Below are 20,480 nucleotides of genomic sequence, written 5' to 3'. Positions count from 1 at the left end.
TTTAAGTGATTTCTTCTGCAGCCCTAAACATAGCTGACGTTAGTTAATAAAAGTGAATTTAAAATATATCACGGCCCATAACTTCTTAGGTTACCTGAACTGTGAATAAGAGTGTATTTTTTAAAAGCAAAACAACAGGATATGCAAAAAATCGCCAGCTGTTAGCAAACACAGTTTAAAGCCAGCTGCACTTCACAATAAAATATCCCTCGTGACTTCCTGTTGTAAGCAACCCAGATGTAGCAGTACATGCATTACCAGAACCAAAAAGGATTTAATAACCTATTTAAATTGCTTCATTTACAAATACTATATTCTTTCTGTAAGGAACAAATACAATAGGTTCATTTGGGGATTTTTTTTCCCAATGTTTCTGTATTACTTATATATGTGGTTTAGTAATTCATAAACCCTTTATGTATCGAAGCTTATTTTCCTTTCATTGACTTTCAAAGGACTGTAAAATTCAGGGATTAGGACAAGTTACACCAGAGGCAATGCAAAGCCATTTTCCTAGCTACTAGTAAGTCCTCATCAAGAGGGGAAAAAAAAAAAAAAAAGTATATCAAAGGTTATCACAACTCTTTGATGCAGTCTTGGGCCGTATAATACATTTACACAATGCCGCTGTATCAAATGCTGTCAGCGGTAAATCACAAAGCCCACCGCATTGATTTCCATCACCAGCCTGACACCACTAATGCATGTACGTCTTCATTAATATTATTTTATTGCCAGTGGCTGTTTAAAAAAAGAATGCAGGAGAATGTAAAACTGCATGTGGATCATTAGCTTTTAGTTACTATCCTAATGCCCTACACCGGCAAATGAAGTGTAAAAATAGCCCACAGCCACTGCCACCTGCTTCCCAGCCACTGTCCAGTGGTTAATATTTGGACTCCTTTTTCATGCAGCTGGTCTTCTTCTCAGCAAGAGCCCCACTTTCCGTTCCTTGGGAACCACCACGAAATGTCATTTATCATGGCTATAGCAAAGGCTCTCTGTCTTTTATTTCCCTAAACGGAAGAAGCAGCTGTGCTTTCTACCTCAACATTATTTAAATATTTAGTGAAGTGGTTGCCTAGTTTTGTCATCATGTAGATCATCAATAAGGACACATGAGAGCACACACTATCTGCCATAAGGACATAATGCCAGTAATTGGATAAAAATGCTAATGCTACAAACACACTTTTGATAACAAATTACCAAATTACCAAATTACCTTGGAATCTGATGGTAGGTGGGTTTCTCCACGTCTCCCTTCCTCCCACGCTGGGAAGTCACTAAGTGGTTTTAATGTAATTATGGCCCAGCTACATATAACCGTTGGATAAATAAAGCCCCAAGCCTTCTTGCGCTCCAGCAGAGCTCGCTGTTAGACATGTCAAATAAGCATAAGTGACCTTAACATGCAACTACACCTCTCGCAATCAAACTGGAAGCACTGTCTCAGACAGCCCAGAAAAGCGGAGATGTAAAAACCCAAAGCTCTTCTGTCACATACAATATATATTTGCTGTAATCTGATTTCTGATGTGGCAGTAGCTGAGCCTCCACATAAATTCCTGCCATGTGAAAGAAACTGTATTACTAGGGCTTTTTCTAAGCTTTTCATAGTTCTCCAGTTTGTAGAGGGCAGCAAAAATTTCTAAGTGCTATAAATCTAGTACAAGAGCAGAATGACGTAATTTTTCATTTGAAACAGAACTCAGCACCTTTATCCCTGAGCAACCGGATCTTTTATAGACCTACATGAAATGCTGTGTACAAGATGACATCATTTATTGTTATCATTGAAGATGTAATTATTGTGGTCTTCCTAAATACTCTTCCATCATTATAAAAGCCCTGACAAAAACATGACATGGATTGCTGAAGTGGCATTTTGAGTCCTTCCTTGATCCTCCCTGCTGTTCATGTAATTTGAATATAAACATATGATTCTGAAGGGAACGCTCAGTGTACAATAATAATAGATTTAAAATGCTTCTGCATGGCTTAATTTGATCTCTATCACAGTAACACCACATAGACTACACCTTTTAATAGCTCTTTTACTAAAATAATCATTGAGAGGAATGTTAAAATATCTGGTTTGAGGAGCTATTAAACTCCTTTCTTTGTGGAAAAAGTTTCAGTGAGAATCAAAATGTTTTAAAATCTTTTGTTCATTTAAAAAAAAAAAACAACCAAAAACCCCTTAATTTCAAAGTCCAATAATACTTTAAAATGGTAAATGTTAAAAAAAAATAATTCAAATGTCTCTTTTGACTAAAAAAAGCATTTTAGAGAATTTCTTGAGCAGTTTTCTCTATTAAAGCATTAAAAATTTTTCTTTAGAGCTTTCCACATATTCTCTCATTCTCTTTGTACTTTAGAAATTGAGACATATCTGTACACACGTACACAAAGATGTGGGACTCTCAAGAACTGAACACATGTAGACTGAACTATAAAAAGATGAGCAGAAAGAACTATTTATATCTCCCAGCTATTTCCACCCTCTGATGCAGTTGTCCTGCCTCACCCCAAGCAAGTCAAGCTTCTTGCTGAGAGCGTCAGAGGTGTATCTGGGAAAAGAGGTGACTGCAAACCGTCAGGAGCAGATGGGATGCAGAAATCGCATACAGTTTGTGAAGACACCAAGCTGAACCTGATCTTTGGGAAAACAGGACAGTTTTAGGATAGATGAGAAGTGGAGATGCAGGGGGAAATTATTTTTGATCTGAGGTGGAGAATGGTTTGAAGAAAAGCAGACAGATGATACAGAAGATGCTGCTCTTGCCTCTCTGGTGCAGTTGCAATATAACAGCTTTCACATTTGGAGATGTCTGTTCATCCTCTCTGTTCCTGGCTCTTGGTTCACCTACCACTACAAGTCAAGGAACTGCAGCAGCCAGACGCCCAGTTATATTAAATGCTTTCTTCAGTATTAGATATTCTAGTATTTATACTCTGTTACCCCTTCAAATGAAACAATCCTGCAGCTTCTAACTGCTGCCCCCAGGAGCCAGGACTTAACGGCACTGCAGGGAAAACTAGATGAGGTTTTAAAAAAAATGTAGCTTTTCATCCCACATTGTCTGATCTCAGCTTCAGGACTACATACAACCTAGTCATGTTTAGCGCCCTTCCTCAGCAAAAAAATATCCCTGCTGGGTCATCAGTTTCAGTACCATGCTGCAAGATCACTTTGACAAATATTATTCAGCCACTCTATGAAGACACAAGGTCCTTTTAACCTTATCTTGCAGTTACCTCTAGATTTTAACATCATCAGAATTCTAAATTTAGGTCGTTTGTATTAAAAAAAAGATATTTCAGCAAACTAAAAAAAAATCATTATATTTTTCTGGAAATTGCTCAGTATATTTTTTCCTCAAATGCAATGTGTTGTATAGATTTAAAAAGTCAAATTCATTAAAAAAAAAAAAAAGCCTTCTAGAGCATGAGACTTTCTTTGTAAGGAAAAATATTTTTTTCCACATTTCTGTTTCTTGAATCAACATACATTGCTTCTACTAACACAGCTGAAGTTCTTACTAATTACAGAATTTGTACAGATTGCAGAGATCCTGTGACCTCAAAACCTACAGGATAAACAAAGAACCTCCACCTTGGTTTCTAACAGTCAAAAACCCAAACACCTTCTTTGTTCAACACAGGACTAAATGATCATAGAATCATTGAAGATCAGAGAATAACAGGTTGGAAGGGACCTCAAGAATCATCTGGGCCAAACTTTCTTGGCAAAAGCACATAGACTGGACAAGATGGCCCAGCACCATGTCAAGCTGAATCTTAAAAGTGTCCGTTGATGGGGAATCCACCACTTCCCTGGGGAGATTATTCCAATGGCTGAACGTTCTCATTGTGAAAAATTTTCCTCATGTCCATGATAGCATGATAACATCCAATGATGTTACCACAAAGGAGCAAGGTGCTATATATTGTACACCTCAAACTGCCCTTTCAAACCTGCAGGTGTAAATAAAATCTGTAGGTTTGAAAGAAAACTATTCAGTGATGTGTCACACACTGATTTACTGCTAACAAGTACAGTAGATTAAGAACTGAGGCTGTATCCTCACATCCAGAGAATCCTGTTTTGGTTCTTGCTACAGCTCGACATGGTGAAAGTGTATCTTCTGCAAAACAAGTATCATATCACATCAAAGTACCACAGTAAGACGACAAAAGTCAAGGAACGACTCAGTCTCTTGCAAAGCACCAATGGCTCTTCTAGGGGTGTGTCAACAGAAGATATCAGCTGCCAACTGGTGGGGTGGCAGGAGGGGATTCCTTTAGGGAGATACTGAGTGAACCACACAGATTACTACACACGTTTTTTTAACCTGTACCACTAATCTTGCTACATACTTGTTTTACACTTAAAAAAAATAAAAATATCACCTACGTAGATTCTTGTGTAAGGATTCTATACTTACCACATGTCAAGGCAGGTGGAATATTCTGTTGATCCCAGAAGGACATCTGGAGGCCTGTACCATAGGGTTACCACTTCATTGGAATATGTATGGCTGGGCACTGATTTAGCTCTTGCAAGACCTGTGGGGTAAATACAAATAAATTAATGCAAACAAAACAAAGAATAAGTTGCTGTATAAGTTACAATCCTAAAAGGATATATGAGCACATATCACATAACACGACGGCACGTTGCGAGTGGTTTTTCTTCTAGTATTGGAATAAGTTACTTAATGAAAGAACATGGTAGCATCTGCCATTTAGTACCTGGCTAAACAGAATTGTGAATATTATGAAGGAATAATAAAATACGCTTTTCATAATGACAACCACAGGCCCAGGAGAGATGCAAAGATACACTGTGGTATACCTAAATGAAAGACAAATAAACAGAGACTTTTATTTCCATTAACTGCTCATCCTTAGGCATCGACAGTCTTTTATGTCAATGTTATTTAGAAAAAGGAAATGAAACGGAAACTCACAGAAAAATAGTGATACAGATGGGATTTGTTTTTTTAGGGGAGCCTAAGGAAACCTTCCACAGTTTACGCTGCAAACCCTAGCCTGCTTTTTCAAGTTTATATTTGAAAGCAGTAGACACACTTACACATTACCATTCAAATAAATATTAATATTGCCATAATACATCAGAAAATGGTATGTGCAAAATCCTCCTCTCTCAGAAAATGTATATTGGCAGCACACCAATCTCAGAAGCAGAAAGCATTTCAATGAAATCTGTGCCCTACTAAAGATACACTATTTACAATAATTGTCTTTCAAGCTTGTGTTGTGATTTCAGCTGGGATGGAGTTGCCTTCTTGCTAGCAGCTGGTGTAGTGCTATATTTTGGATTCGGGATGAGAAATAGTGTTGATAGCAGACTGGTGGGTTTGGTTGTCACTAGCACTCAAGGCCTTTTCTGCTCCTCGCACCACCCTGCCAGCGAGTGGGCTGGGGGGGGCACAAGAAGTTGTGAGGGGACACAGCCGGGAGAGCTGACCCCAACTGACCTAAGGGATATCCCATACTATATGACATCATGCTCAGCATATAAAGCTGGGGGAAGAAGAAGGAAAGGGGAGACATGATGGTGTTTATCTACCCAAGTAACACTTACGCATGATGGAGCCCTGCTTTCCTGGAGATGGCTGAACACCTGCCTGCTGATGGGAAGAACTGCACGAATTTCTTGTTTTGTTTTGCTTGCGTGCACGGCTTTTGCTCTACCTATTACACTGTCTTTATCTCAACCCATGAGTTTTTCACAGAATCTCCTAGATTGAAAAAGACCTGTAAGATCATCTAGTCCAATCACTAACCTAACACTGACAAGCCCACGACTAAACCATGTCCCTGAGCACAATACCTCCACGACCCTTAAATACCTCCAGGGATGGGGACACCACTACTGCCCTGGGTAACACATTCCAATCCCTGACAACCCTTTCAGTAAAGAAATGCTTCCTAATATCCAATCTAAACTTCCCTTGGTGCAACTTGAAGCCATTTCCTCACTTCTACTCTTCTGATTCTCTCGCCCATCCAAACTGGGGGCAGTGAACAAGTGGCTGCATGGTTCTAGCTGCTGGCTAGGGTTAAACCGCAACAGCTTGTCAGTCATTTAAAATAATTCACATTACTACACAACCATAAGCTATGACACATAAAATTGGAAACATTTTAGGAGGGACCCTCATATGCTAAAAACAGGAGTAGAGAGCATACTTTTCTAACAGCTCTCCTCCAGAAGCCTCTCCTCCAGGAAATGGAAAAATATTTTCAGGGCTATGGTGACTGTTCCCATCAAAGGCCTGCAAACACCTTTTCCAAATAATCTGCTCCTAGTTACTGCCTTGAGACCATCCACTCCCTCGCTGGGAACACTGAACATGCACAAATAATGGAAATCAGGAGAATGCACTGGGTTTTGTTTTTTTTTTTTGTGTCTTCCTAAACAAAGAACTACTGATTTCCCTTTCACAAAACAAATGAAATTGCTAAAACAGAAGGTCACGTCTTACACATTAAAGAAACCAAAAAGCAAAGTCATACACTCAGAAAGAAATAAGCACCATGAGAAATGATGTAAGAGTGCAGATGAGAGTCCTTTGCACCTTTATTCTTAATACACTGGAGAAGCTATTTAAGAACAGTTAATCTCAGTGAATATATCTCCATAGTAATGATGGTAAATCTTGCCAGTAGATTGCATTATCAGCTGATTATAGCAATTAGACCAGTGTAGGGGAATAATTTGACTTGCATGCCAGAATTTCTTCTAAAAAAATTACATTTCAAATATGAACAACCTTTTTTTTTTTTTTTTTCTTTTTTTAAGTTTTCAGACTTCCATCTCTTTTACCTTTGTATACCTGGCCACCAGCTCGATGAATAACTTGGTACACACCGACAACCCAGGGCTGCCCAGGTACAGCCCCAAAGAGGCCAGAGGAGAGGTCACACCACACGCTCTGCAGTGCCTCCACCTCCAGATTAACGTTTCTGTTTCTAGAAGCTCACAAACCACCAAACGTTCTAACTGGTGAATAGTTCTTATTCCTAGCCCAGGGAAACATTAACAAGTCTGAGTTTCTGAACGCTTTTATCCCACATGACTAAACTGAAACAGTAGTCCGTGAATCTGTGGATATACACCTACTACTATTAAGCTAAATAAAAATTATGAAAGGATTTGAGAAGCCTGGATGGTGAATGCCTCCATCCTTCTACACCTGTCTGAGCCTCCCTTTAGTCTTGCCTGAGAAAGACTGGATTTGATTGCAAACAATTTCCTCTCTAATGTTCTACCTAGCTTTGATAGGAGAAGAGGCATAGGCAGGCAGGGAAAAGGCATTTTTAAGAAGCCAGCAACATCAAATGATTTGGAGAAAACTACCAAAAAACTTTAGAGCTTGTGGGGTGAAAAATGAACTCGGATCTCCATGACACAAAGTCTTTGATCTACACACTCAAGAAATCTCCAATGTAGGGAGGAGTGAGTATCCAACTTGCCATACCAGAAATCATACTGCAAATAATACAATATCCATGCTTGCCTGCCAATTTCTGCCACTTTACTGGCCAGGATGGAGCTTTGGAAGTGCTATAGTCAGCCCAAGCACACCGTTCCTCCTCTTGTGTGGCCGTTCAGCATGGAAGCAGTCCTCCCACCCTGCCAGGACTGCTGCCCATCCTGTTTCCTCAGACCACTGCTTCTAGATCTCCTCCACCTCTAATCTGTTCCAGGTTAACTAAAATCCATCTGATTTTCAAAGGACGGCCCTTTTGGACTAATCCCAGCCTGTTGCACAGCTTTTCTTTAATCTGCTCTTCACTCCCAAAACACCATGAAAGCCTCATTTGAGGTCAGCTGTTATATCTGTTTTCTCAGTTATAAGAGGATCATTAGTGGAATGGAGAAAGCTGTAACTAAAACCTTAATTTGTAAGAGCAAGTTGAGGCCATACATTGGCATCAGATGGCATCACTGGGTTTAAGAGGTTTATGGGCACAGGCCATATGTTTTAAGTTGTGGCCAACTGGTTTCCTAGTTGGGCACATACACTACACTGGAAACTAAAGGGCCAAATGGAAAGCAGGAGCGAACAACTGAGGGAAATACTCACAAAGGCTAAAATTTGGCAGAGGAAAATTTGGCACAGTCCTCCTGTTCAGTCAATTGGTCCCCCTGTGTAGAATTGAAAGGACCTGAATTAAGCTAAGGCCTCGGAGGAGCTGCTTTCTCTCAGGGAGGGAGCAAAGTTTGCTTTTTCTGAATAACGCTCTGCATAAAGAGGACATTTGCAATTACGAACACTTTCACTTGAAGACTCAAAGTTAATGCAAACGTCTCTCATCACACTTAAGGCATGAAAAAATAACCTCATCTTTCAGATATAATTACAGTTTAAAACGAATGGTATCAAAATATATACATAAGAAACAATAACAAGATACTGCATTCCTTGTTTTGATGCTCCAGATGTGAACAGATGACAGTTACTGGTTTTTTATTCAGATATCCTTCTGCAAGAAAATTTGTTACATATTTCATACCCCTTTGCACATCCAAATATGCTTACTCATGCAAAATTTATTTAACCACATCCTTCAACTGAAAGAAAACTGAAGGGTAGGATTAATTAGCACAGCATGTTCAATCACTTTCTTTAAGGGTTCCCTGTCTGTTTCCATGGTTACACTACAGGAAGAGCGACAATCTCGTTTTAAAAAGACAGAGCTTATGGGGGATCATCTAAACTTCAAACCTTAATGGCTAGTGTGCATAAAAGCCAAAAGGTAAATGGAAAGAGATCACCAGGTGAGCACCCAATATTTACATATTGCTGCTTGAGCACTCTCTTGCCTGGGAAGGTGGAGGTAGGACCTCCTGACAAGCAGTGAACTCCCCTCCATTTCCTGCATCTTCCAAGAGATAAAAGGTCAACACGTGTCCTGCTGTTGCAGCCTTATTTTGAAAGCAGGAAGCCAAGCATAAGGCCCAGTTATTAAAAGTCAGGTCGCGTCAGACCCACTGGGGAACTTGTGTGTAATTACGGGAAGAATAGACACTGTTTAATGTTCTCCAGGCACTTACTTCTACAGCCATTATTTATCCAAACTGAAAGAAGAAACTGTACTGATGCAAGGCTTGCACAACAGCATCTACCTGCGCTGTGACACAAACCACAACTTTCTTTTAACTCATTTATTAAACAGCAGCTCAGGATATTTAAAATACAGGGTGAATGATCTATGCCTATGTAGGTATATGTCTTTAACACACAAAACCTCCTACTGCCTCCTACTCTGAATTTAAAAAAAAAAAAAAGAAGATAAGAAGGTATTTCCTTCCTTGGTAAACACAATTTTCTCTGCTTCATCTGGCTTTATCTTTTATCTCAGTCTCAGAGGTTGTATCTCATTTTACCTAGCATCAGGTATTGACAAAACACATTGCACTGATTTATCACTGTAATTTTTAAGTTGTACTTTGCTTTTACAAGAGGCCGTATCTATATCCAGACTCAAGACCTATTCAATACACGCACCTTTGGCTATATGAGCACAAATATTAATATTTGATATCTCTTTAGCTGCAGGATAGCTTTCTAGTCAAGTTCACATGACAATCAGGAAGCCTTTGTTCACAGTGAATATGATTCTGCAGATGAGGAAAGCAGTCACGACTGCAAAAACAAGGGCTTGCCAACCGTGTGCATGGTTTCCCTTTCCAGTAGACCTTAAATGTGTTGACCTGTTTACTACTTTGATTTAGAGATATCAAAAAGGGCTCCAGCAAGGCATACTGCAAAAAAAGGTTTTCTTTCTTGCTGTTTTTCCTTGGTTCAGATACTTTTCATGCTTCATTTTTAGCCTCCTGTTTTGTTTATTTTAAAAATTAGCTAGTTTGAGGTAAAGGGCTAATAAAACCATAACTATGATTCAGTAACAATATTAAAATATTGTTAATGTATTCCCTTGTAGATCATGAACTGTCAACTTCACTTAACCTATTTACTCAGCTACTTGTTTTCCAGCAGAAGCATATTTATTCAGTGAATACCTAAATACAACAAAAGAGAAGTCAAATGGGTGGAAACACTGACACTGCTTCAATGAAGCAGTCAGCTCTCTAACCCAGAAGTCAGTTCTCGGCAGTCAAAAGCGTCCTGCAGCATTTAGGTCCCTCTGCTCTTTAGCTGAATGGGTCTGTCTCTAAGATGCAGCTTTACCAGAGCACCCGAATTAAATTCCTTTCAAGTAAGATAAATTACCTACAATATCCTATGTCCGAGTCCTAATACAGCCACTAGATTATGGTGGTGCTGTTCATTTATAAAAGTTACCCACTATCAGGGAGAGTGTAATTAGGTTCCCCCATTAATATTCCCAAAATGCACTTGAGCAATGACTGGCCGTCCGAACTGGAGTGCAGTCTTCAAGAGACAGAGAGCAATAAGTAAGGCAAAAAGCATCGTGCCTCTCAGCCTGTCTGTTTTGTCCAGCTGTATCAGTTGTTCTAATAAAAGATTGTTTTTCCATGCAAAACTTACCTCACATATGTCTTCAGACAATCACTTACAGTAACGCAGATGATACTTATTCCGGTCTGTGAATGGGACTCAACTGTCAATTTGACAAACACAAGGTACAGAAAGGGGAGACGCAGAACTACTTTTTCTGCTACCAGAAAGAATGGCTCTAGCCCTCGTGAAAAGTGTTTTTCTTTTTCCGACAACTCCAGCATCATCTCTTTCGTCATCACCTCTTTCCTCTGCCTCCTGAGCCACCCAAAGGATCATAGGCAGTGGAAAAGTGGGATACAAGAAAGAGCTCAGCTGTTGGTTGTACATTAAAAGATCCCTTTGATTAATTTGACTGAGAGCCATCCTAGCTATAAAGCTCTTTACTTCCCCGCTTTAAAGTCCTTATAAAAATTTCTGACACATTTTGAAAAAGCCCACTGATGCTGAACGTGTACCGTGACTGTCAAATTCATTCACTGTCTATTAGCAGAAAGAAGCACACTAAAAATTTGCTTCAAATTAAAAAGTGGTATGGAAATGCAAAAGAAATATACGTTCCATTTTTGACAGCAGGAAAATATATCTATTCTCATGGCCTTCTGGGTCAGCATGAATATGTTCAAACTGCCTTTGCTAGTCTGGAAGCAGAAAAATAACAGTGTGGGCAGAAAAAAAAAAAAAAAAGAAACAATCTGCACCAACACTGTAAACATTCACACAGACGCGAAAGCTAACAGAACTCAAGGACAGACAGCAATTTCACATCAAAGATAACTTCTGCATTACTGAAAAGACCTGGAATCATTACGGATACGGTATACATGCCCACAGTACCTTAACAGTTGACCAATTTAAATCTTGCTTTCCAGAATCTGGATTTTTACGTAATGATCCTCAGTTAGTTGTCTCACAAAAAATCTGTATGAAGATGATGCCCTCTACTCCTAACACTGTCTCAGCATGAACACACCACTTTGCTAATAAGGCTGTAAGTGAAAATGTCAGAATTACTCATTCCACAGTGAAGTTATTAGGTTTGAAGCAAAGAATTAACAATGGCTGAACAGATGGTTTTAAATTGGGAAGATCTGCAGAGAGCAGGGAGGACGTTCCACAAAGGACAAACAGCCAGAAAATAATTCTTCACGGAAAATGAGAGGTAATGCATCTCAGGATATTTTAATACTCCCTGGGAAAAGAGAGAAAAGTGGGAAGCAGGTATGAATGAATGAGCCCAATACTGGACAATGATTTGAGTTTATAAGTGAATGATAATAATAAAAAATTACATGTGGACTTTAAAGACATATGAGCTTGCTGAAGACAAGAAAGGTAACAGACCACTTCCCTACAGTTTTGAGGTATAAATGTTTCTCTGTCGTTAGGATTTTCCCCTAACAAATCAAAGGAATTCAGAAAAGAAAAAATAAAGTGATTCAGGGCAAAACTGTTGTATAGAGACAAACTGAGAGCTACGGATGTCCAATTTGGTACAGTATTATTTGGTGCAGTATAATAGCCCATCAAACACTGAATTACTGCAGGCTATTGTGTATGAAGTTAATTTACCGTGATCCCTATCTGTTCAACTAAAAGCAGGACCGCAAGAGCCATTTTTGCATGACTCCATCTGGGGTTCAAGTAAAAATGAACTGACCTTTATCAACTGGTACCTTGATAACTTATCACTTGATAAAAGTGCCATAGGTACTTTGACATATTGCATGAGACGGGCCAAATACGACATGCCAGCAAAGAAATAAATATGCTTGCTCTGTGCTGTGCAAGGCTTACCTTTTTTAGAAAATCATCATGTAGACAAACTTCCTCCCCATTCGTTCAAGTGCTAAGAGGACCAAACACATTCCAGATTCAAGCCCATCATATACAGGGCAGCAGTACTTTTTAAATCCTTCTAGTTTAATGTTGTATTAAACCTGACAGCTAAAGAACTGTTAAATAAGCACAATTTGGTGCTACTGTACTGATTCACAGTCATCCAAACACAAACACAAAAGCTAAGTTTCAGCAAGAGTTTTCGATTCAAATATCTAATCCCAATTGTTTACACTCAGGTAATTTTGTTTCTTAACTGACTGTAGAACATTGTCAGTGACAAGGTGATGCCACAGCGAATACGTACCGCTCTCTCCATCTATTAATGTGCTCCACAATTCAATGCAGTTAATCTGTGGAGTGCTGGAACATTGATGAAAGGCATCAATAGTCGCATGACAACTGGGATGTTACTCTGTTGAGCGACTTATTCTACTGGGATACTACAATTTTGCTGATCCATCATTTCCCATCTAGAGGTAAAATATCTGGGGACCTTTGATGAAGAGAGTACCTCAAGTCATGGTCAGCCACTAAAAGCCTAATCAAGTACCTGTGGATTTATTTACAAACAGATCAGATCCCAGGAACTGGTCTGGGATAGTTAATTTAACAAGAACAGGGCTACGTGGAAAAGCAAGTATTTGAACAACGTTAACATCTACAAACAAACTGTACTTTTGAAAAGGACATCTAGCAACTATTTTATTTATAAATCAAACACTGCCATTTGACATTATCCTGCAGGAGTGGAATTTGTGAATTTGAAAAACTGCCACCACATGGGTATTGAAACCATCAATTCTTACAGTACAAGGTCTGACTTCTGTATAAACGGCAAAATTCTGTAACTACCAGCCACCAACTCCTGGCCCCTGTACTGCACAGCCAATGCAATTAAGTTTGATGTGCCTGGTTTTCCAGCTAAGATGTCACCCAAGCATACATTTCTACGCTGCAGGACACAGCTGCATTTGTTCCATTATCCAGCCTCGGCTTTTGAACCACGGCTGCCCTGCCTGGCACAAACGATTCTCCAGTGATCATGGAGTTTAATCCAGGCTGCTTCCAGTACCTGAGCCAGACTATTTACAGATAAGACAAATACTCAGCTGATTTTTGCCATTGCTACAATACGTTATACTCTGCAGCTTACACATTTTCTTAGCAGGTAAAACAGTGTCTTGGCTGTTCTGCTGAAGAACTCCAGTAGGTTTTGCATGCACTATCACATTAGTACATACATTCACATACTAGATAACGCCCGCAGCATCTAAATCCACATCTGACTGCACTGGTTTAAGTCACAGAAAAATGATCTGAAAACATCAGTACAGTACAGGCATTGGTGCAAAACTAACAAAACTAAAAAAAAAAATAATTCTCAATTATTTCAAAGCTTTTTTAAATAAATCATATAGGAAACTTAAAGTTTTCACTAAATTTTAAAATTATTTTCACTTTGCTTTCAAGTGTGAAACCATTCAGAAAACCTGTGTAAGTACTGTTGCTTCTGTAAAGCAATATTATAGCGTAACATCTTACAACAGGAATCTCTGGAGTCTTAGATTCACCTGTTCAATTGAATTGCTCCTCAAAACTCATTTAATGTATATGTCATCTTAAATTAGCTGAATAACAGATCTTAGAAGAAAAGTTTTATGTGAGAGACATTCCAATATGCTTAAGTCTAAATGATTATTTGACTTTGCATCAGTAATCAGGCATCTGTATTCCTGCAGAGCCACCTAATCAGTTCTTAATACAATTTTGTCACAGAAAAAGAAGAAATGAAAACAGACAATTTCATTTTTTAGAAAGTTACATTAGAAGAGCATTAAGGCTGGGCCTTAACAGTATGATTCTAGAAATATGCATTAAAAAGAAAATGTTCCTCATGTGGCATCCTTCTCTACAGTGACACTGAAACGCCACTGCCAGGATGGCAAAACTGGAGCTGTATGTCCAAATCTAGTCTATTATGTACACGTGTAAGCCTACAAAGGCAGTAGAATTGCAGAACCCTGTATTGTAACTGAATAAAACAAGTGAAAATTTTTTAGTACTGAAACCAAGCCATTCTTTTATCTGTTCTTTCACTTAACTTAAAGGCAACAAATGTACTTCTCTGTGCAATGCTTGATAAAAACTACTTCCAGATTGCAAGCAAAGGTTTTCTAATAGTATTTTGACCACAGACAAAATACTACCGTCTTATTAGTAGTACCTTTGAAACATTTCATGTTTTATTTAAACCATTTACTATTTCAAGTTTGCATGTATGGGCAAATTGTAAGTACAGGTGAGCACATCTCATTCAGCATCACATCCTGCAACCTGTGTAGCAAAGCCGGTGGTAATCCTGAGCACTGTAAGACAGAATGGGCAAAGAATTGCCAGAGTTTCAAGACGCTAACATCAGGTATTTGTGTTTATAAAGAACATTTCAGTGAGCCACTGCCTTTTTTCCTTATTCCTCCCTCCCCCCCCCCCTTTTTTTTTTTTTAAGGTCTACAGACAGTTCAAAGCTGAACCAAATTCCCAGCCTGCTTGAAGAGTCCAGAACTTAACACCAGTGGTGACAGTATCAACATAAAAAAATTTCCCTTCTAGTGCCTCGTACTCGGTATCTGCTTTTACAATCAAATCAAGCCACTGCGGTTAATACCTAACGTAAAGACCATTGCAATGAAATATTCTTAAAAGCAAATATAGCCACAAGAGCAGACATAACTGAAAAATCTGATGACCGAGTAACTTAAAAATTGCTGCAATCAGAAGGATCTGAGTATCTTCATGGCTGTGGGTGGGCAGAAAAGAGAGGACATTTGACAGTCTCCTTCTGCCTTCTTTCCAATGATGACAGAAACAAATTGCTATATGATCTGACATATTATAAGCCATAAAAACCAATGGCGGGAAAAGCTGAACTGACCTTGAAGGAGAGTTTGGGCACCTTTAACAAGGTGAAGATCTAACCGGCCACTCTCCCTACCACGTAACACAAAAGTCACGTGTTTCCTCCCCATGCAAAGTGGTTGTTAATGTTCCCACATCACCCAGATAAAATGCTGCTGATTCCTGATCTCCCACTATTAATATTGGTAAGATTGGGTCTTTCAATTATAAGACTGAGAGGTCAAGTGAAGTTTCGTTATTCGTAACATACATAAGGGTAGCTATGTGGAGTTAACATTTATTTGTACAGCTCTTTGGAAATGTAAATCACTGGAGAAGTGTTAAGTATTCCTAAGACAAGCACTGCGTGACCTCTTCTGGCTATCATGAAGGCCAATTGCTGTAGGGAAAATTCTCATCTTAATGCAGGTAGACCTGCAAGTGTGATTTTCATTTACATCAGTACAAATTGTGCATCTATAAATATATTAATATATCCAGGACCATGTCCCTCAGAAGGAATGAAAACACCTTGCATAAATTATTAAAAATTATCTAGATAAAAAGTGACTGTATAGCAGTAAGGTAAGGTTTTAAACTGTCTGGGGCAAAACAAATGATGTTATAAATTACAGAGCCATCACTTCTTTAAAATGCAATCTCAATTAAGGAATTATTTCATATCATGTTAAATGGTACATTTCTCTTAATGAACGGCCAGTGTCTCTTCACGTTAACCTTTTTCTTTGCATATCGATATTTTTGTTCTGACTGATGAATTCTTTCTTCTTTAATCCACACATTTTCCAGTTATCCTTTAATTTCCACATAGCTGATTATTTCCTGTGTAAAATAAATCTGCATAACTATTAACACATTAATGAAATTAAAATTATTTTAAAATATGGCATAATTTTCTTACTATGTAATACAGTATGTCCTTTTAAATAATGAAACATTAAACTAAACCATAATCAGACCAAGAAAGCAAAGATGGAGAGTACTATGAGATGAACCAGGATGGCTATATTCGAAAGCTTTACCATGACCATAATATATATTTTCTTCTGTAACTGCCATATCAGAAACAAGCAAAGATGCTTCAGAACACTAAAATTTTAAAGAAAGTTCAATATTTTAAATACAGGGGCTCATAGCCACAGCAGTCAAATGGCTACAGACTAAGGCTAGAACAGAAGCAAGATGTGTAGGAAGAGAAAACGTTTTCATATAAAACTAACAGGAGAACATCACCACATGATTGAATAAGGCTTGTTTTCAATTAAAAAAACACTTGTCGGTGCTGCCCAGATTTTAAATACACCTACAGATTCTTTTGGATGGATGGATCTCTCTTGTACAAACAGCAGATCACAGTTCTCCATGGTTTTTGTGCAATTATCACATTAACAGCCTGGTTGACACTTAGGTGGGGAATACAAGACAACAAAACACATTACGATTCTGATAATACACAAGATCACAGTCAGCACTGAGCTAGCTGCAGTACAGATGACATCTAAATCCCACGTTCTTCTTAAGTACAAAACACTGAAACAGATTTTTCATCACAGTTGTTTTAATGGTGTTATAACCAACTTCCTTTATTGCCCTTAATGGAGAATTAAGATGCTTTCCTCCTATTTAAAGGCTCAATATAACTCTAACTTGTAACAACAGGAAACTGGATTGAACCCTAAGTAAGCTGAGATGCATTTAACAGGGGACCCATTTATTGAGTCACACCAATCTCCAACTCCTTAATGGTTTTAAAAAATAAATAAATAAAATCCGTTTTCAGCCAGTAATCCTACACAGTGCTTCTCAGTGGGAAGAGCTTAAGTTACAGCATCTACTTTAGTAATATCTCTGAAAAGACTGGTATATTTAAAGAATTTTAATTTCCACTGTTAAAATGCAATCAGTGAAGACTGACACGGACAAAAATTCAGTGTGTGGCTCTGCTTTGTATTTACTCTCAGTAAAAAGAAGTTAAAGTCTTAGTTGAAAACAGAACCTCACAGTTTTTGCAAATTGCTGTCTCCAGATAGTAAACCTATGTCAAAGCTATTATTTCTCCATAGACTATGAAACCCAATTTCTATCCATAAGGTGTTCTTCCTGCATTCACTCTCACAATGGTAATTTTTTATTTAGATTTACCTGATACCTCAATAAAACCATCAGATCTATGAAGCAAATTAGATGGAGATCCATGATGAGAACAACAAACTAAATAGATATGAGAAGGAAGAACCATCTGCTACGTCACTAGACCACACGTTCTCCTACATCTTCACCTCTAAAACAATGCACAGAGGAATTCTTCATGCCCAAATGCCAGAAATCTGACCTACCCCTTTGCACTGCTGTCGCTTCAAATTTCCTGACAAAATTTCTCCTCTCCCTCTTCACCACAGATCTGGGCAACATGAGAGAAGGTCACAAGCACAGCACTTGAAGCCGGGTAGGGGAGGGGAAGGAGACAGCTTTGGCTGCTCCGTGACAGCAGCCAGTTATATTGTTAGAATCATAGAATGGTTTAAGGTAGGAAAGGACCTTGAAGATCATCAAGTTCCAACACCCCTGCCATAGGCAGGGACACCTCCCACTAGACCAGGTTGCCCAAGGTCAAATCCTTGAACACCTCCAGGGATGGGGCTTCAACAACTTCTCTGGGCAACCTGTTCCAGTGCCTTACCACCCTCGAAGTGAAAAACTTCTTCCTAATGTTTAATCTAAACCTGCCCTCTTCCAGTTCAAAGCCATTCCTCCTCATCCTATCGCTACATGCCCTAGTAATCCTGGGAAACCAAATAATTAACACAGCATCCTGCCATGGGGCTCTGGGTCCACAGGACCCACAGCCTTTGCAGCCTACAACTTTAATCCTTTCTCCAAGAGAAAAAAATTGAAGGTCCCCTATCTACCTACGAGCTCTGCTCCTGAGCTCTGACCACCCTTTCCCTGGATCTAGAAAACAACAGGGACGGCAAGGGCTTTTTTCACTGACTCGGCAGTGTGCAACGGAGGTCATGCCAGGACAAATGCACACAGTCTGCTCTGCTGCTCCAGGCCTCCAGCCCAGCTGCCACCGTGAACAGCATTATCAGCTTCTGCTCTCACCGGAAAATGCTGTATTTACAGTTAATTACAGAAATAACTGTGTTTTATAAAGACATGCAAGCTAACTCAGGTTTGAGCAGTTTGGGTTTCACTTTCCAAGTTCCTACTTCCTTTTTTTCAACTTACTCACAACATTGCCACTGAAGCCATCTTCATGTCTTGATACAAATAGAACTCTGAAAGAAACCCCTTACTGACCTTCCTAGGCGTTATGAGAACAAATTCTTCAGATTTCAAAGGCTGTTATCAAAGGGGACCAGGCTGCACCTGGGGAGACAGCAGCCTCTCACAGGAATATGGGAAAGAAATGCCTTTTTGTTTATCATCTGTTCAATTCAGGCAGGGTGTTAGAGGGGTCTGTGGGCCTACACTTGGGGTAAGCTGGTTCCCTTTATCAGCAGCAGCCTCTGATAACAAAAATCCGGACAGCTTCCACCATTTCTACAGCACCAACCAGGCCTGCTGCTGGGGTCGCAGGAGCCCGCTGTGGGTCAGCAGCCTCAGAGGTGACCCAGGTGTCTCCTACAGCTCATCCCCAATGCCAGGAAGCCACCGCGCCACGGCCTGCTGCTCCTCAAGCTTGCTTGAAGCCAGGAAGACCAGAGGGAGCCAGCCTACATAACTAGAGATGCTCTCAGAGGAGTTTTGCAAACAATTTCATCAACCAACAATATATTAAGTACCAGCTCTTCAGGCACCATGACAACTCCTTATACCAGCATCTTCAAGAATTGATACTCTGTGGAGCATTTACACAAAAACATAGCAGTTATCCATGCAAGCAATCTTTTATGCTATACAACCTTTCATATGAAACTTATAATGGTACATTATAGAGAAATTCCTTACGGTATTCTCACTGTGAAAAAATAACTAATTTTTTTCAAGTTGTCAACATATCTTTAATCATTTTAACAGTAAACTAACTATACAGCAACAGTCTTGTCCCTTGTGACATATCCCTGACATGCTCCCCACAGAAAAATCTATATGGAAATTCATGGAAACATCCTCTTTAATACTCAGCTGCAGTTTTAAAATGCAAGTCCATTGAGTATAATTCTCTTTATTACAAACCTCAAACCTCTTTGCTCCTGCTATCTATTATTAATCATCCTATGTATCTAGGAGGACGCATGGTTCAGTCACACTTACTTGATTCTTTCTTTTGCTGCACCACAGGGCTTTATAATAACAAAACTCTGAAAGCTTAAGGCAGGACTTCCACCACAATGGAGATCTCCTGCAGCTCCTTACTCATCCAAGGACATCCCAAAAGACAACACAAAGCCGACAGGAAAAGCTTCAGGGTCAGTGTTATTTGGGAGAGTAAAGCAAAGACATTTCTGCAAGGATTCTTGTGCTGCTTTCCTCTCCGAAGCCCACTCCCACAGATGAGAAAGAGCAATTGTCTGACTGCAGGAACAAGCACTAAAGCACTAAGTTCCTGATACTCTTTCTCACTCACCTTGCAACACTAGAATTTGTTGCGATGTTACTGCAGTTTGAAGATTTTTCTAAAGGACCAAAACTAACAAAAATCAGGGCAGAGAACAGGAGGGAAGGTGAGATGTCTATTCAAGTCTTAATAATAACAACAATAATAATAATAAATCAGCATGTTTTCCTGCCCTTGCAAATTTTAGTCAAGCTAACAATACCTTCCAGGCCTGCTGTTTCATACTTTGAAATCATATTTTGCACTTCTGCCTCTCAGGTACCTGCATAGTCATAATCATACACTGTGTCTTGGAGCCATGGCATTTTGAGAAGGTCAGTGTATGTACTAAAAAGAATGGCATCCCAATTAAAAGATGTGACTACACCAGAGGTGCCTGAACTTACAACAACTGCACAATCCAAAATAGAGACCAAACAGGTCCTCAAACTTCTCATCCACCCACTTTGTGCAGTTCACTTGTATTGCAGGCCTAGCAGAAAAGACAAATGGGAAAGGCGGCTGCAGGGAATATTCACAAACAAGCAATCCCCTGAAATACAAACCCCAGAAGCAGGTTGAAGGACAAGGGCCCTACTAGTAATATGGCCGGTTTCTCTCAAAGCCTCAGAAATGCTATGACTACCTGACGCCCT

At 39.3% G+C, this 20,480-nt stretch overlaps 1 protein-coding gene across 2 annotated transcripts in view; it reads right to left on the bottom strand.

The window, feature by feature from the left end:
- The window catches only part of CDK14 (cyclin dependent kinase 14), a gene marked incomplete at both ends in the record, with an annotated part of 270,287 nt that overhangs the window by 71,262 nt on the left and 178,545 nt on the right, over positions 1–20,480 (bottom strand). For both annotated transcript variants that reach the window (XM_082479618.1, XM_082479619.1), the window contains one exon: positions 4,452–4,572. In XM_082479618.1, the coding sequence (XP_082335744.1) occupies positions 4,452–4,572 (121 nt within the window). The remainder of the gene's footprint in view (positions 1–4,451; positions 4,573–20,480) is intronic.

Source organism: Vanellus vanellus, assembly GCF_965231255.1.
Source record: "Vanellus vanellus genome assembly, chromosome: 2".
Lineage (NCBI taxonomy): Eukaryota > Metazoa > Chordata > Aves > Charadriiformes > Charadriidae > Vanellus > Vanellus vanellus.
This window is presented reverse-complemented; position numbering and strand designations above follow the sequence as displayed.